Source organism: Tachypleus tridentatus, chromosome 10 (assembly GCF_004210375.1).
Source record: "Tachypleus tridentatus isolate NWPU-2018 chromosome 10, ASM421037v1, whole genome shotgun sequence".
Classification (NCBI taxonomy): domain Eukaryota; kingdom Metazoa; phylum Arthropoda; class Merostomata; order Xiphosura; family Limulidae; genus Tachypleus; species Tachypleus tridentatus.
The window spans coordinates 112642640-112662628 of NC_134834.1; the positions used below are offsets into that span (position 1 = coordinate 112642640).

General features: G+C 31.2%; 1 protein-coding gene across 1 annotated transcript in view; it reads right to left on the reverse strand.

Moving 5' to 3' along the window:
• The window catches only part of LOC143228447 (regulating synaptic membrane exocytosis protein 2-like), a 49881-nt gene that overhangs the window by 14993 nt on the left and 14899 nt on the right, over positions 1–19989 (reverse strand). The window contains exons 7-10 of the mRNA XM_076459706.1: positions 15076–15337; positions 13962–14033; positions 3442–3588; positions 3009–3095 (exon numbers count right to left, since the gene is read on the reverse strand). Of these exons, the coding sequence (XP_076315821.1) occupies positions 3009–3095; positions 3442–3588; positions 13962–14033; positions 15076–15337 (568 nt within the window). The remainder of the gene's footprint in view (positions 1–3008; positions 3096–3441; positions 3589–13961; positions 14034–15075; positions 15338–19989) is intronic.

The following is a 19989-nucleotide window of genomic DNA, read 5'->3' on the forward strand; positions in this document are numbered from 1 at the left end:
ACTGCAATACCTTCACTATAAACTGACTTGAGACAAAAACACCTACAGACAGACTGCAATACCTTCACTATAAACTGACTTGAACAAAAAACACCTACAGTCAGACCGCAATACCTTCACTATAAACTGACTTGAACAAAACACCTACAGACAGACTGCAATACCTTCACTATAAACTGACTTGCACAAAACACCTACAGACAGACTGCAATACCTTCACTATAAACTGACTTGCACAAAACATCTACAGACAGACTGCAATATCTTCACTATAAACTGACTTGAACAAAACACCTACAGACAGACTGCAATACCTTCACTATAAACTGACGAGACACAAAACACCTGCAGACAGACTGCAATACCTTCACTATAAACTGACTTGCACAAATCACCTACAGTCAGACCGCAATACCTTCACTATAAACTGACTTGAGACAAAACACCTACAGACAGACTGCAATGCCTTCACTATAAAACTGACTTGCACAAAACACCTACAGACAGACTGCAATACCTTCACTATAAACTGACTTGCACAAAACATCTACAGACAGACTGCAATACCTTCACTATAAACTGACTTGAACAAAAACACCTACAGACAGACTGCAATACCTTCATTATAAACTGACTTGAACAAAAACACTACAACAGACCGCAATACCTTCACTATAAACTGACTTGAACAAAACACCTACAGACGGACTGCAATACCTTCACTATAAACTGACTTGACAAAAAACACCTACAGACAGACTGAAATACCAGTCACTATAAACTGACTTGACAAAAAACACCTACAGACAGACCGCAATACCTTCACTATAAACTGACTTGAACAAAACACCTACAGACAGACTGCAATACCTTCACTATAAACTGACTTGAACAAAACACCACAGACAGACTGCAATACCTTCATTATAAACTGAATTGCACAAAAACACCTACAGACAGACTGCAATACCTTCACTATAAACTGACTTGCACAAAAACACCTACAGACAGACTGCAATACCTTCATTATAAACTAACTTGAACAAAAACACCTACAGACAGAGTGCAATACCTTCACTATAAACTGACTTACACAAAAACACCTACAGACAGACTGCAATACCTTCACTATAAACGGACTTGCACAAAAACACCTACAGACAGACCGCAATACCTTCATTATAAACTGACTTGAACAAAAACACCTACAGACAGACTGCAATACCTTCACTATAAACTGACTTGAACAAAAACACCCACAGACAGACTGCAATACCTTCATTATAAACTGACTTGAACAAAAACACCTACAGACAGACTGCAATACCTTCACTATAAACTGACTTGAACAAAAACACCTACAGACAGACTGCAATACCTTCATTATAAACTGACTTGAACAAAAACACCTACAGACAGACTGCAATACCTTCACTATAAACTGACTTACACAAAATCACCTACAGACAGACTGCAATACCTTCACTATAAACTGACTTGCACAAAAACACCTACAGACAGACCGCAATACCTTCATTATAACAGTTGTCACCCCTTTTACACTAAATGAAACATTACCTACAGTCAAGCTTTTAGACTAAAGAAAATATGCTGAGATGAACAGAAAACACACTTAGGATCTAAAACTAACCATGTTACAAAGAGGATATGAAGATACTGAAATCAACTGACAGATTCAAAAGGCTAACAACACTCAGCGGTAAAAATACTAAATCAAAGTAATATTAAACTTTTAAATAGACTGCATTATTATCTACCAGTTTAAAATCAGAAACGTTTGGCGAATTCTGAAAAAAACAAAAAAACATTTTCATTTCCTTCTGTTTAACGATCGTCCGAAACATATATTTCCAGAAGTTTAAGTTGTCTCCTTCAAAAAAAACAACAAAACAGAACTCTGAAGGATATCCTTGTTTTGCTCTTTTGGAAGGAGACAACTGAGTTTAAACTGATAATGAGAGGAATTCTATTTGAAAGTTTAGTTCATGCAACAAAGCCCGTTGTCAAACCTGCAAAACCATCGACTTGTTTTTTGACAAGCACAATGAATGAAACTTTAAAATACACAGAAGAAATAAGAGAAAAAGCAGTCCACGTGAGGCACCAGTAACAAGGTATTCAAGATGGATGTCCGTCTTGAAAAGTAGCACAAGTTACTTTCACGACAAATTCGTTCAAAAGTGGCATAATTCACGCGGGTGGAGAGTGAAACGTTTACTGATGCTATTACATACGAAAACATAATGGTCAATGTGCCTGAAACAGCGTTTATGAATATTTCTGTGCAATTGGACGGTTGAAATTGACTCTGTGATGCCTTTGACTTCGTACAAAAGACGGATTATATAAAGCAAGCAGGGTGTTTGTTGTACTTTGGGTTGACAGCTAAGACGTAGCTTTTTGTAATGGAAACTACGCTCAGGGTATCCTGCAGAATACTGTCAAAATACATGATCGTCAGAGTATGAGTAGACTTGGCGACATGGGTTGTAACGATGTCGTGTGGCTCTGGCCAGTGTAAAGTTCAAAGTTCAATAATTTGGCGAAACTTCCCACCCATCACTACATTCTAAAGAAAGATAATGTAATAAAACATATAGTTCAGGGGGCGCCAAAGCTTGTACGTTATAACAGTATTTGCAGATACAGGAGCCTGCTGACATGGATTTAATAATAACAAGGAGCCTTACGTGATATGGATTTAATAATAACAAGGAGCCTTAGGTGACATGGATTTAATAATAACTAGGAGCCTTACGTGACATGGATGTAATGATAATATTAGGGCCTACTGACATGAGTATAATAATAACCAGGAGTCTTACATGACATGGTTTTAATAATAAGATTAGAACCTACTGACAAGAGTTTAATAATAACAAGGACCCTTACGTGGCATTGTTTTAATGATAATATTAGGGCCAACTGACAAGAGTTAAATAATAAAATTATGGCTAACTGACATGGAGTCAATAATAAGAAGCTACCTTTCTCACTATCCGATGTACATGACTTATTGGAATGAACACTGGTGTTTCTTTCTTGATCCTTAATTTTAGGTTTAACGTGGAAATCTGTATAAAAATTCAAAATATTTTTCTCTCTTACATAAAAATATTCATTATAAAAATGATCAGTTTCTGAAAAATTCCAACAGCTTTAAACACATATGTATATTCTATACTAACTGGCACTTTATAATACTCTTACATATTACAAATCAACAGTAGTTTTTTAAAGAAATTAGGCTTAAGTGTGTTATACTAAAATGTTCGATAACCACTGTTATATTATCTTCACATAATTTTCGTTTTCTCTCAAATTTACCACACACTTGTATTGTTAACTTCGCTTCACGAACCATGCGATAATAATACAATTAATTTTAAATTTATAGACGGATATTTGAGATTAAGTTACCAGGAGAGTCGTCTCGAGTCGTCAACTGTACCGAAGTTTTCTTATTCGCAAGTAATCGGGTTGCGTTGGCTGCTTCAACACAGTATCCGCTACCACCATCTGTTGGTCTCTGTTGTATTTGATCCCACGCATCTTCAGAAGGTAAAACTTAAAACCGCAAATTAAACGAGATTAAAAAGAATCAATTGAAACATTTTAAGAGTTTTATTACTAGTGCAGTATTCACCTTAGCTTTATTACTAGTGCGGTATTCACCTTAGCTTTATTACTAGTGCGGTATTCACCTTAGTTTTATTACTAGTGCGGTATTCACCTTAGAGCTCATCTATTAAGTTCCCAAAAAAAACAACATTTTATATTTACTTTTCAGCGTGAAAAACTATTGTTAAACAAAAGCAATTACTAAGAACTACGTAAACGATATTTTTCTAATGGAAATCAAGCAGCGTATTTCACTTAAGATTTTACCACAATTTCAGCGATTTCAAAAAGTCTGGCCATTAATTCAAAATCGCTTGTTAAAAAACTCGCGTTATTCAACCACAATGTTAAAATTCATGACGACGAGAAACCCACTTGAAGTAACAATGTCTCTCAACACGGCTGGTATGAGGATGAAAACTATAATTAAAATAAAATATAAAACAATGATTCGACATTATTAGGTTATCTTCAGTTAATATCTTCTTTGTTAACTTGTACTTTATTTTAAAGTTTTAATACCCATAACAGATGTCTTTAGAAAATACAATGCCAACAATGTTCATTACTTTTCGTCTGACCAGTAAGAGGCTCGTTCTTTAATTTAAATATATAATTATTTAACTGTGGTTAAGACGTTAGACTCGTAATCAGAGGGTCGAGGATTTCAGTCACTTTTCTAGTAAACATTCACGTCCTTTCAACAGTGAGGACGTTATAATGTGAAAGTAAATCCCGCTATTCGCGCGAAATTCAAAACAAACTTAAAGTGGCAAACTTTTATATCTTCCTCTGGTAATAAAACCTCCTACTAGAAGAGTTGTAACTGTCTAAATGAAGTAACTATATCTTGGTAAAGTTACGAGGTATGGTCCTGAGAACAATTGTAAATAATAACCATTAAACGATTTTCAGTAGAGGTAATCATTTACAGTTCAATATGGCGTCGAAACTTCTCAAAATATAAATGCGAGATTCGTAAATAAATAAACAGCACTTGTAACGCACTAGAAAATGTTGGATGTAAACATTTAAATATAACAGAGGGAGGAGAACGACACTTGTAATGTTCTAAACACTGTTGGATGTAAACATTTAAATATTATAGAGTGAGGAGAAACGACACTTGTAATGTTCTACACAATGTTGGATGTAAATATTTAAATATTACAGAGAGAGGAGAAACGACACTTGTAATGCTCTACAAACTGCTGGATGTAAACATTTAACTATTAAGAGGGAGGAGAAACGACACTTGTAATGTTCTACACACTGTTGGATGTAAGCATTTAAATATTACAGAGGGAGGAGAAACGACACTTGTAATGTTCTACAAACTGTTGGATGTAAACATTTAAATATTATAGAGGGAGGAAAACCGACACTTGTAATGTTCTACACACTGTTAGATGTAAAGATTTAAATATTACAATATTATTTGTAATGTTCTATACAATAAATACAAACAATCTCTGTAGAATGTACGATCAATAATACAAACAATGTTAACAATGTATAATTATACTAACAATCTCTGTAGAATGTACGATAAAAAATACACACAATGTTAACAATGCATGATTATACTAACAATCTCTGTAGAATGTACGATCAATAATACAAACAATGTTAACAATGTATGATTATACTAACAATATCTGTAGAATGTACGATCAATAATACAAACAATGTTAACAATGTATGATTATACTAACAATCTCTGTAGAATGTACAATCAATAATACAAACAATGTCAACAATGTATGATTATACTAATAATCTCTGTAGAATGTACGATCAATAATACAAACAATGTTAACAATGTATGATTATACTAACAATCTCTGTAGAATGTACGATCAATAATACAAACAATGTTAACAATGTATGATTATACTAACAATCTGTGTAGAATGTACGATCAATAATACAAACAATGTTAACAATGTATGATTATACTAACAATCTCTGTAGAATGTACGATCAATAATACAAACAATGTTAACAATGTATGATTGTACTAACAATCTCTGTAGAATGTATGATCAATAATACAAATAATGTTAACAATGTATGATTATACTAACAATATATGTAGAATGTACGATCAATAATGCAAACAATGTGAACAATGTATGATTATACTAACAATCTCTGTAGAATGTACGATCAATAATACAAACAATGTATTATTATACTAACAATCTCTGTAGAATGTACGATAAAAATACAAACAATGTTAACAATGCATGATTATACTAACAATCTCTGTAGAATGTACGATCAATAATACAAACAATGCTAACAATGTATGATTATACTAACAATCTCTGTAGACTGTATGATCAATAATACAAACAATGTTAACAATGTATGATTATACTAAGAATATCTGTAGAATGTACGATCAATAATACAAACAATGTTAGCAATGTATGAATATACTAACAATCTCTGTAGAATGTACGATGAATAATACAAAAAATGTTAACAATGTGTGATTATACTAACAATCTCTGTAGACTGTATGATCAATAATACAAACAATGTTAACAATGTATGATTATACTAACAATCTCTGTAGAATGTACGATAAATAATACAAACAATGTCAACAATGTATGATTATACTAACAATCTCTGTAGAATGTACGATCAATAATACAATGTTAGCAATGTATAATTATACTAACAATCTCTGTAGAATGTACGATCAATAACACAAACAATGTTAACAATTTATTATTATACTAACAATCTCTGTAGAATGTACGATCAATAATACAAACAATGTCAACAATGTATGATTATACTAACAATCTCTGTAGAATGTACGATTAATAATACAAACAATGTTAACAATGTATGATTATACTAACAATCTCTGTAGAATGTGCGATCAATAATACAAACAATTTCAACAATGTATGATTATACTAACAATCTCTGTAGAATGTACGATCAATAATACAAACAATGTATTATTATACTAACAATCTCTGTAGAATGTACGATAAAAATACAAACAATGTTAACAATGCATGATTATACTAACAATCTCTGTAGAATGTACGATCAATAATACAAACAATGTATTATTATACTAACAATCTCTGTAGAATGTACGATAAAAATACAAACAATGTTAACAATGTATGATTATACTAACAATATCTGTAGAATGTACGATCAATAATACAAACAATGTTAACAATGTATGATTATACTAACAATCTCTGTAGAATGTACGATCAATAATACAAACAATGTTAACAATGTATTCTTATACTAACAATCTCTATAGAATGTACGATCAATAATACAAACACTGTCAACAATGTATGATTATACTAACAATCTCTGTAGAATGTACGATCAAAAATTCAAATAATGTTAACAATGTATGATTATACTAACAATCTCTGTAGAATGTACGATCAATAATACAAACAATGTTAACAATGTATGATTATACTAACAATCTCTGTAGAATGTACGATCAATAATACAAACAATGTATTATTATACTAACAATCTCTGTAGAATGTACGATAAAAATACAAACAATGTTAACAATGCATGATTATACTAACAATCTCTGTAGAATGTACGATCAATAATACAAACAATGTATTATTATACTAACAATCTCTGTAGAATGTACGATAAAAATACAAACAATGTTAACAATGTATGATTATACTAACAATATCTGTAGAATGTACGATCAATAATACAAACAATGTTAACAATGTATGATTATACTAACAATCTCTGTAGAATGTACGATCAATAATACAAACAATGTTAACAATGTATTCTTATACTAACAATCTCTATAGAATGTACGATCAATAATACAAACACTGTCAACAATGTATGATTATACTAACAATCTCTGTAGAATGTACGATCAAAATTCAAATAATGTTAACAATGTATGATTATACTAACAATCTCTGTAGAATGTACGATCAATAATACAAACAATGTTAACAATGTATGATTATACTAACAATCTCTGTAGAATGTACGATCAATAATACAAACAATGTTAACAATGTATGAAGATACTAACAATCTCTGTAGAATGTACGATCAATAATAGAAAAAATGTTAACAATGTGTGATTATACTAACAATCTCTGTAGACTGTATGATCAATAATACAAACAATGTTAACAATGTATGGATTATACTAACAATCTCTGTAGAATGTACGATCAATAATACAAACAATGTCAACAATGTATGATTATACTAACAATCTCTGTAGACTGTACGATCAATAATACAAACAATGTCAACAATGTATGATTGTACTAACAATCTCTGTAGAATGTACGATTAATTATACAAACAATGTTAACAATGTATGATTATACTAACAATCTCTGTAGAATGTACGATCAATAATTCAAACAATGTTAACAATGTATGATTATACTAACAATCTCTGTAGACTGTACGATCAATAATTCAAACAATGTTAACAATGTATTCTTATACTAACAATCTCAAAAGAATGTACGATTAATAATACAAACAATGTTAACAATGTATGATTATACTAACAATCTCTGTAGAATGTACGATCAATAATACAAACAATGTTAACAATGTATGATTATACTAACAATCTGTTTAGAATGTTAGTACCAATAATACAAACAATATTAACAATGTATGATTGTACTAACAATCTCTGTAGACTGTATGATCAATAATACAAACAATGTTAATAATGTATGATTATACTAACAATCTCTGTAGAATGTACGATTAATTATACAAACAATGTTAACAATGTATGATTATACTAACAATCTCTGTAGAATGTACGATCAATAATTCAAATAATGTTAACAATGTATGATTATACTAACAATCTCTGTAGACTGTACGATCAATAATTCAAACAATGTTAACAATGTATTCTTATACTAACAATCTCAAAAGAATGTACGATTAATAATACAAACAATGTTAACAATGTATGATTATACTAACAATCTCTGTAGAATGTACGATCAATAATACAAACAATGTTAACAATGTATGATTATACTAACAATCTGTTTAGAATGTTAGTATCAATAATACAAACAATATTAACAATGTATGATTGTACTAACAATCTCTGTAGACTGTATGATCAATAATACAAACAATGTTAATAATGTATGATTATACTGACAATCTCATGTTATATAAAATGTCTTTTCTCACTTTCTTAAAATTTTATAATTCGGCTTATTCATTTGTTTTCACAAGTTTATATGTGAGTGCGTATATCTAAGTAACTAGGATTGGAAAGGCTTACGTTTATATACTAATGTCTATTAAATTCAATTAATTTAGTTCAGAAGACAATATCAACTGATAAAAATGTACAGAGAAAAAGGTTGATTTATTTTGCCTTAAAAATACTTTACGATATTTATAAATATGGTTACAAGTTTTATATTATGTTATGATTAAAATAAGTGAAGTTTTATCTTATATTTTCACCTAAAATTATAATGAAAATATTTAGCGTTTTCAAATCATCGTGTGGTATGAATACCTTTTCATATTTATTCAATTCATCGTGTGTTATGAATACATTTTCATATTTATTCAATTCATCGTGTGTTATGAATACATTTTAATATTTATTCAATTCATCGTGTGTTGTGAATACATTTTCATATTTATTCAAGTTATGCCACGATTTTAATTAAATATAATTTTTACCTATCAAAGACCAAAATTTACTTTATATTCTCATAATCCCAAAGTATTTAATCTAGATCAGGTCTATCGTTGAAAACGAACTTAAAATGTAATTTAATTCGGAATTAATTCTGAATAAAAGAATATTCTGTGCATTCTGAGTGCTGCAAAAAATTGCAGTTTATCTTTTAATCTGATACTTAAATTATTTATCATTCTGATTCTTAACATAAACGTATTTATTTTTTGGAACCTTAACTAATTGTATATTATATATCTTTCTGATTCTTAACATAAACGTGTTTACTTTTTGGAACCTTAACTAATTGTATATTATCTATCTTTCTGATTTTTAATCAAAAGTTATTTATCATTCAAATTCTTATTTTCTTCTAATTTTAACATTAAGTTTGTTTTTGAAAATTCGCGCAAAGCTACACGAGGGCTACCTACACTTACTTGCCCTAATTTTGTAGTGTAAGACTATAAAGAAGGCAACTAGTCATTATCACCCGTGCCAACTCTTGGGCTACTCTTTTATTAACAAATAGTGGGACTGACCGTCACTTATAACGCCCTCACGGCTGAAAGGGCGATCATGTTTGGTGTAACGGGGATTCGAATCTGTAACCCTCAGGTTACGAGCTGAATGCCATAACCATCTAGTCATGCATGATCCATCACTAATTTATTTACTATTCTTATTCTTAATTGACAGTATGTTATTTATTATATTAGGTTGAGGAATAATTCGTGAGCGTTTTTAAATAATTTCATTCAAGCATTACATGCAAGACTATACAATACTTCAATGCATGAACACATTACACCCAAAACATTTATTATGATACTTTATTTCATGTAATACCTAGGTATATAGTACGCATTGTTTTAAACGAAATTGCAAGAAATTAAATGCGAAAAGCAGATGGTGTCGAAAATGCTCGATTTTGTCCACTTGACATTCCATTTAATGATCTGAAAATGAAAGCGAAAATTAAAGACATATGAAAATCAAACACAGCATCTATTAGAGCAAAAAATTATCTACCAAATGACATGAAATATTTTGCGAAAGTGTTTCATTTATGAATATATATTTTTTAACTTGAAAAAACTCTCACGAATTATTCCTCAACCCAATATATGCAAAATGGCTGGTGAGGGTAGAGAAAACACTATGTAGAGAAGCGAACAACGTTTCGACCTTCTTCTGCTATCGTTAGGTTAACGTTGTTCGCTCCTTCACGTAAAAAAATTTTCTCAACCCAAACGAGCCGTTTTTACAACTATATTAAAAATATATTATTTATCATTCTGATTCTTAACAGTAAGTTATTTATCATTCTGGTTCTTATCAGTAAGTTATTTATCTTTGTGGTTCTTAACAGTAAGTTATTTATCTTTGTGGTTCTTAACAGTAAGTTACTTATCATTCTGGTTCTTAACAGTAAGTTATTTATCTTTGTGGTTCTTAACAGTAAGTTATTTATCTTTGTGGTTCTTACCAGTAAGTTATTTATCATTCTGGTTCTTAACAATAAGTTATTTATCTTTGTGGTTCTCAACAGTAAGTTACTTATCTTTGTGGTTCTTAACAGTAAGTTATTTATCATTCTGGTTCTTAACAGTAACTTATTTACCTTTGTAGTTCTTAAAAGTAAGTTATTTATCATTCTGGTTCTTACCATTAAGTTATTTATCTTTGTGGTTCTTAACAGTAAGTTACTTATCTTTGTGGTTCTTAACAGTAAGTTATTTATCATTCTGGTTCTTAACAGTAAGTTACTTATCATTCTGGTTATTAACAGTAAGTTATTTATCTTTGCGGTTCTTAACAGTAAGTTATTTATCTTTGTGGTTCTTAACAGTAACTTATTTACATTTGTGGTTCTTAACAGTAAGTTATTTATCATTCTGGTTCTTACCATTAAGTTATTTATCTTTGTGGTTCTTAACAGTAAGTTACTTATCTTTGTGGTTCTTAACAGTAAGTTATTTATCATTCTGGTTCTTAACAGTAAGTTACTTATCATTCTGGTTATTAACAGTAAGTTATTTATCTTTGCGGTTCTTAACAGTAAGTTATTTATCTTTGTGGTTCTTAACAGTAACTTATTTACATTTGTGGTTCTTAACAGTAAGTTATTTATCATTCTGGTTCTTACCATTAAGTTATTTATCTTTGTGGTTCTTAACAGTAAGTTACTTATCTTTGTGGTTCTTAACAGTAAGTTATTTATCATTCTGGTTCTTAACAGTAAGTTACTTATCATTCTGGTTATTAACAGTAAGTTATTTATCTTTGCGGTTCTTAACAGTAAGTTATTTATCTTTGTGGTTCTTAACAGTAACTTATTTACATTTGTGGTTCTTAACAGTAACTTATTTATCATTCTGGTTCTTACCAGTAAGTTATTTATCATTCTGGTTCTTACCAGTAAGTTATTTATCATTCTGGTTCTTAACAGTAAGTTATTTATCATTCTGGTTCTTAACAGTAAGTTACTTATCTTTGTGGTTCTTAACAGTAAGTTATTTATCATTCTGGTTCTTAACAGTAAGTTATTTATCTTTGTGGTTCTTAACAGTAACTTATTTACCTTTGTGGTTCTTAACAGTAAGTTACTTATCATTCTGGTTCTTAACAGTAAGTTATTTATCTTTGTGGTTCTTAACAGTAACTTATTTACCTTTGTGGTTCTTAAAAGTAAGTTATTTATCATTCTGGTTCTTACCATTAAGTTATTTATCTCTGTGGTTCTTAACAGTAAGTTATTTATCTTTGTTTTCTTAACAGTAAGTTACTTATCTTTGTGGTTCTTAACAAAGTTATTTATCATTCTGGTTCTTACCATTAAGTTATTTATCTTTGTGGTTCTTAACAGTAAGCTATTTATCATTCTGGTTCTTAACAGTAAGTTACTTATCATTCTGGTTTTTAACAGTAAGTTACTTATCTTTGTGGTTATTAACAGTAAGTTATTTATCTTTGCGGTTCTTAACAGTAAGTTACTTATCTTTGTGGTTCTTAACAGTAACTTATTTACCTTTGTGGTTCTTAACAGTAAGTTATTTATCATTCTGGTTCTTAACAGTAAGTTATTTATCTTTGTTTTCTTTACAGTAAGTTACTTATCTTTGTGGTTCTTAACAAAGTTATTTATCATTCTGGTTCTTACCATTAAGTTATTTATCTCTGTGGTTCTTAACAGTAAGTTATTTATCATTCTGGTTCTTAACAGTAAGCTATTTATCATTTTGGTTCTTAACAGTAAGTTACTTATCATTCTGGTTATTAACAGTAAGTTACTTATCTTTGTGGTTATTAACAGTAAGTTACTTATCTTTGTGGTTATTAACAGTAAGTTACTTATCTTTGTGGTTATTAACAGTAAGTTGTTAATCTTTCTGAACCTTAACCTTAGATTATGTATCATGATTCTTAACCATCATCTTTCTGATTCATAACATTAAGTTGTTTATCATCCTTATTCTTAATAAGTCTATTTTTTGTTTCTTATTATTTTTATAACTCTGAATCCTTATACTAATTAATTAACATGATTTTTATTTAATGATTATATATTATAAGTATATTAGCTAAATTTCTCATTTTCAATAATAAATAATTTATATATCAGATTATTAATATTAATAAATACTATATCACCGTTTCTTGTTACATAGAACTTGCATTTTGGTTTGTAATATTAATTTTAAATTTCATTCATAATATTAATTAGTATATAGTTCTGATATCTGGTACAATCAAAGATATTTTTACGTATTTTCGAGTGCTTATAGTTAAAAAACTAGTTGTTAAAATATATTTCTATTGTAATACTGGATTTTGTTTAGAAACTACAATCTCCATTATGATTCATTCCCTATATCAGAAACATTAATACTAATTAAGCCTACAATATTATTGACTATTAATTCTGACTGCAAATTCTGGAATAAATAACAAGTAGTATATTTTTAAAGTTTCTTAAACTTTTCTTACATTTTCTTCTCGATGTCATATTTTTATATTATTTATCTTTAATGATAGAGATCCATAAGTGCTAAGCCTATGTCATAATACTCCAGTTTTTCAATATTATGTTTTTTTACCTTAAATCAGATGACTTCGATTCTAAGTTGTGACAGAAATTACTTCATTTTCATCTTGAAGTTTAATTTCCAAAACAGTAAACATAGGGTGCTTGTTTAATAATAAAATAAAATTATTGCAGTGTTTAAAGTGATTTAAATCAAAACATAACGAATGAAATATAATATTTAGCAATTTTCTTGTTTTAAATAATATACTATTTTCATATTTGTCTTTGTTTAAGTAGAAATTTGCAATATTGTGATGCATCTAAACTAGGAATCAAAACCGAGATGTTAACACTATAAAATCTCAAACTTATTACTGAAATACCAGTGGTGTCTCTTGCTGGTACTGCGGCAAGTCTACGGATTTACAACGTTAAAATCAGAAGTTCGACTTCCCAATAACCCGATGTGGCTTTGCTATAAGAAAACACATACCAGTGGCGTGATTGTTTTAACATTACTATTAAGAATTAAAAGCTGAAGTTAATTGTACTTACAAGTAAAATCCATTGACGAACTTTTAGGAATTCCGTCTTTCTCTTCGTCTTTATATTGGTCTTCTTTGTCATCTGTAATTATTTTAAGTACTTACAAAACCAAAGATAACCAAAAATATTATTATTAAAATGTAATTCATCAAGCGACATAAGTGCATTAACTGAAAACTTTTGAATAATAACAACAAATATACGTTGTAAACTTCACTAGATTTAACAATGTAATAAAAACAAAACACCAGAAAGTACTTTGAATGAGTGTTAGCTATAATTTAAATGAGTGTTAGTTGTAATTTAAATGAATGTTAGTTGTAATTTAAATGAGTGTTAGTTATAATTTCGGAATCTCAAAAATGGAAGGAGGCACCAGCCTACAACTGAAGAGTAAGTTAAGGAGGCACCAGCCTACAACTAAAGAGTAAGTTAAGAAGGCACCAGCCTACAACTAAAGAGTAAGTTGAGGAGGCACCAGCATACAACTGAAGAGTAAGTTAAGGAGGCACCAGCCTACAACTGAAGAGTAAGTTAAGGAGGCACCAGCCTACAACTAAAGGGTAAGTTAAGGAGACACCAACCTACAACTAAAGAATAAGTTAAGGAGGCACCAGCCTACAACTAAAGAGTAAGTTAAGGAGGCACCAGCCTACAACTGAAGAGTAAGTTAAGGAGGCACCAGCCTACAACTAAAGAGTAAGTTAAGGAGGCACCAGCCTACAACTAAAGAGTAAGTTAAGAAGGCACCAGCCTACATCTAAAGAGTAAGTTAAGGAGGCACCAGCCTACAACTGAAGAGTAAGTTAAGGAGGCACCAGCCTACAACTAAAGCGTAAGTTAAGGAGGCACCAGCCTACAACTAAAGAGTAAGTTAATAGATTTTAATAATTTTAAGGTTTTCACACATCAACCGGCACATGTAACATCAGTGATGTCGAGAAAACCCACTTGTAGAGAAAAATATATATGTAAAAACGGCTCGTTTGGGTTGACATCTAGGTAAAAAAAAAAAAATTCTCAACCCAAACGAGCCGTTGGTACATGTAACATATTCTTGGGGTCATGTTTCCCGATCTCCATCAAATTACCATGTTCAGGTCTCACTTTCATTTTAGCTTACCTGAGAACGTATGTAAACTTTCTTGCCCGGCTTGATTTACGGCCTTACGTGCTATTAAGTCATGACCAGATACGCTGCTGTGTTGAATCTTCTGAATTAGCGACGGTGATAATGGTGGGGGCTGACAACTCGTTAGGGGATACCACTCCGGACAGTCTTGGATGTCAGTTTTTTGAAACTGTATTTCTGTTCCACCGATAAGTGTCTTATTTTCAGCAGGACTCTCATCCCAAACTGTAATCTCCAGAGATTTATCCAGTAGCTAATGGGGTGAAAACATTACAAAGATATCTGAACTAATGTACACTTTTCTTACCCCAATCTGATAAAGCAAGAACTTTTCATTTTTTGTCAAGCAGAAAAAAAGAGAAAACAGACACAAGTAACCAAATAGGAGGAACACGAGTTTCAGAGTTATCATCTCTTTATTATTCCAAATGGGAGGAACACGAGTTTCAAGGTTATCATTTCTTTATCATTTCAAATGGGAGGAACACGAGTTTCAGGGTTATCATATCTTTATTATTCCAAATGGGAAGAACGCGAGTTTCAGGGTTATCATCTCTTTATTATTCCAAATGGGAGGAACACGAGTTTCAGGGTTATCATCTCTTTATTATTCCAAATGGGAGGAACACGAGTTTCAGGGTTATCATCTCTTTATTATTCCAAATGGGAGGAACACGAGTTTCAGGGTTATCATCTCTTTATTATTCCAAATGGGAGGAACACGAGTTTCAGGGTTATCATCTCTTTATTATTCCAAATGGGAGGAACACGAGTTTCAGGATTATCATCTCTTTATTATTCCAAATGGGAGGAACACGAGTTTCAGGGTTATGATCTCTTTATTATTCCAAATGGGGGGAACATGAGTTTCAGGGTTATCATCTCTTTATTATTTCCTGTAGATAAACTTACAAACTTAATTTACACGATTATGTTTCTGAAAATAGTAAATACACACACTTAGTTTTAAATATTATAATGGTGTAATTAGACATTAAACCATAAATACACATTTATGACAAGCTTGTTTATTCGTTTCAAAGTGACAATAAAAAGCTATGTGCACACTTAATTTTAAAATAGCTCGGTTAATGGAGAACAGCCAGTGAACAGTACACACCGCCAACAGCACTTAGGCTAATATTGCTGGACGAATAGTTAGACTTGTCTGTCATTCTAATAAGGTGCACACTACTGGAAAGTACGGACCTCATTTTCGCTACAGTTTTCATCGAATTCGCAGTCTGAGCGAAATACCATAGAATAGCTCAATGAGAAATGCCAAGTGACGAAGCAAGTCATGATTTAATTATCTTTGTAAATTTCACTATCAATTCCTAGATCTCTCTTAACCCACACAAAAATAAAACAAATATTTGAAATAATGTTTTTGCACAATTGAATTAAATTATGAAATGTCAGATAGTTTTCTGCCGGACAAACTGTAGACTTACAAACAGGAAAACTTATTCTGTGTTTAGAACTAAGTAATCTTTACTTACATGTCTTTCATCTCAAACATGACTTTAAAGTGCTTTTACTTCATTGTTTAGTAGGTGTTTTAAATAAGAACACTGTGCAAGTTATTTCTGAATGGAATGTTGTCAGTATTGTATTAAAAGAGAAAATTGATAGATTGGTTGTTTAGTGTTTGATAAAGTTCTCAAACAGTGTTATGTGATTTATTAGTGATTGAAATGTTGTCAAGTTCGTATTACTCATATATAACGTTGATTGTTTTCTTAATTACAAGAATGCAGTTTAATATTGTTGTAACATAATTATGTGGGTTTAACTGTTAATGTTATTTTCTATTGTTCAAATATAACATTGGGAGTTTACGTGGTGATGAGATTGTTCTTTGGTAATGTTCAACTATAATGTTGAACGTTTCCTTGGTGATGAGAAATAGAATGCTGCACACTTATGTAGTTAGTTATAGATTGTTAATAGAGAACGTTGTGGGGTTTCCGGTTTCCTTGTTGATGGGAATGTTATTTAGTATTTTTCAAATATAAAATTGAAGGTTTCAGTGACACTTGGGAATAACACAAATGTTGATAGATGGTAAAAAGTCATCCCATCTTTACATCATACAACACTTACAAGTCATCCCATCTTTACATCATACAACACTTACAAGTCATCCCATCTTTACATCATGCGCCACTTACAAGTCATCCCATCTTTACATCATACAACACTTACAAGTCATCCCATCTTTACATCATACAACACTTACAAGTCATCTCATCTTTACATCATACAACACTTACAAGTCATCTCATCTTTACATCATGCGCCACTTACAAGTGATCCCATCTTTACATCATGCGCCACTTACAAGTCATCTCATCTTTACATCATACAACACTTACAAGTCATCCCATCTTTACATTATACACCACTTACAAGTCATCCCATCTTTACATCATACAACACTTACAAGTCATCTCATCTTTACATCATACAACACTTACAAGTCATCTCATCTTTACATCATACAACACTTACAAGTCATCCCATCTTTACATCATACAACACTTACAAGTCATCCCATCTTTACATCATACAACACTTACAAGTCATCTCATCTTTACATCATACAACACTTACAAGTCATTTCATCTTTACATCATACAACACTTACAAGTCATCCCATCTTTTACATCATACAACACTTACAAGGTCATCTCATCTTTTACATCATACAACACTTACAGGTCATCCCATCTTTTACATCATACAACACTTACAAGTCATCCCATCTTTTACATCATACAACACTTACAAGTCATCCCATCTTTACATCATGCGCCACTTACAGGTCATCCCATCTTTACATCATACAACACTTACAAGGTCATCTCATCTTTACATCATACAACACTTACAAGTCATCTCATCTTTACATCATACAACACTTACAAGTCATCCCATCTTTACATCATACAACACTTACAAGTCATCCCATCTTTACATCATACAACACTTACAAGTCATCTCATCTTTACATCATACAACACTTACAAGTCATCTCATCTTTACATCATACAACACTTACAAGTCATCCCATCTTTACATCATACAACACTTACAAGTCATCCCATCTTTACATCATACGCCACTTACAAGTCATCTCATCTTTACATCATACAACACTTACAAGTCATCTCATCTTTACATCATACAACACTTACAAGTCATCCCATCTTTACATCATGCGCCACTTACAAGTCATCCCATCTTTACATCATACAACACTTACAAGTCATCTCATCTTTACATCATACAACACTTACAAGTCATCCCATCTTTACATCATACAACACTTACAAGGTCATCCCATCTTTTACATCATACAACACTTACAAGTCATCTCATCTTTACATCATACAACACTTACAAGTCATCCCATCTTTACATCATACAACACTTACAAGTCATCCCATCTTTACATCATACAACACTTACAAGTCATCCCATCTTTACATCATGCGCCACTTACAAGTCATCCCATCTTTACATCATACAACACTTACAAGTCATCTCATCTTTACATCATACAACACTTACAAGTCATCTCATCTTTACATCATACAACACTTACAAGTCATCCCATCTTTACATCATACAACACTTACAAGTCATCCCATCTTTACATCATACAACACTTACAAGTCATCTCATCTTTACATCATACAACACTTACAAGGTCATTTTCATCTTTACATCATACAACACTTACAAGTCATCCCATCTTTACATCATACAACACTTACATAAGTCATCTCTATCTTTTACATCATACAACACTTACAAGTCATCCCATCTTTACATCATACAACACTTACAAGGTCATCCCATCTTTTACATCATACAACACTTACAAGTCATCCCATCTTTACATCATGCGCCACTTACAAGTCATCCCATCTTTTACATCATACAACACTTACAAGTCATCTCATCTTTACATCATACAACACTTACAAGGTCATCTCATCTTTACATCATACAACACTTACAAGTCATCCCATCTTTACATCATACAACACTTACAAGTCATCCCATCTTTACATCATACAACACTTACAAGTCATCTCATCTTTACATCATACAACACTTACAAGTCATCTCATCTTTACATCATACAACACTTACAAGTCATCCCATCTTTACATCATACAACACTTACAAGTCATCCCATCTTTACATCATACGCCACTTACAGGTCATCTCATCTTTACATCATACAACACTTACAAGGTCATCTCATCTTTACATCATACAACACTTACAAGTCATCCCATCTTTACATCATGCGCCACTTACAAGTCATCCCATCTTTACATCATACAACACTTACAAGTCATCTCATCTTTACATCATACAACACTTACAAGTCATCCCATCTTTACATCATACAACACTTACAAGTCATCCCATCTTTACATCATACAACACTTACAAGTCATCTCATCTTTACATCATACAACACTTACAAGTCATCCCATCTTTACATCATACAACACTTACAAGTCATCCCATCTTTACATCATACAACACTTACAAGTCATCCCATCTTTTACATCATGCGCCACTTACAGGTCATCCCATCTTTACATCATACAACACTTACAAGGTCATCTCATCTTTACATCATACAACACTTACAAGGTCATCTCATCTTTACATCATACAACACTTACAAGTCATCCCATCTTTACATCATACAACACTTACAAGTCATCCCATCTTTAAATCATACAACACTTACAAGTCATCTCATCTTTACATCATACAACACTTACAAGTCATCTCATCTTTACATCATACAACACTTACAAGTCATCCCATCTTTACATCATACAACACTTACAAGTCATCCCATCTTTACATCAT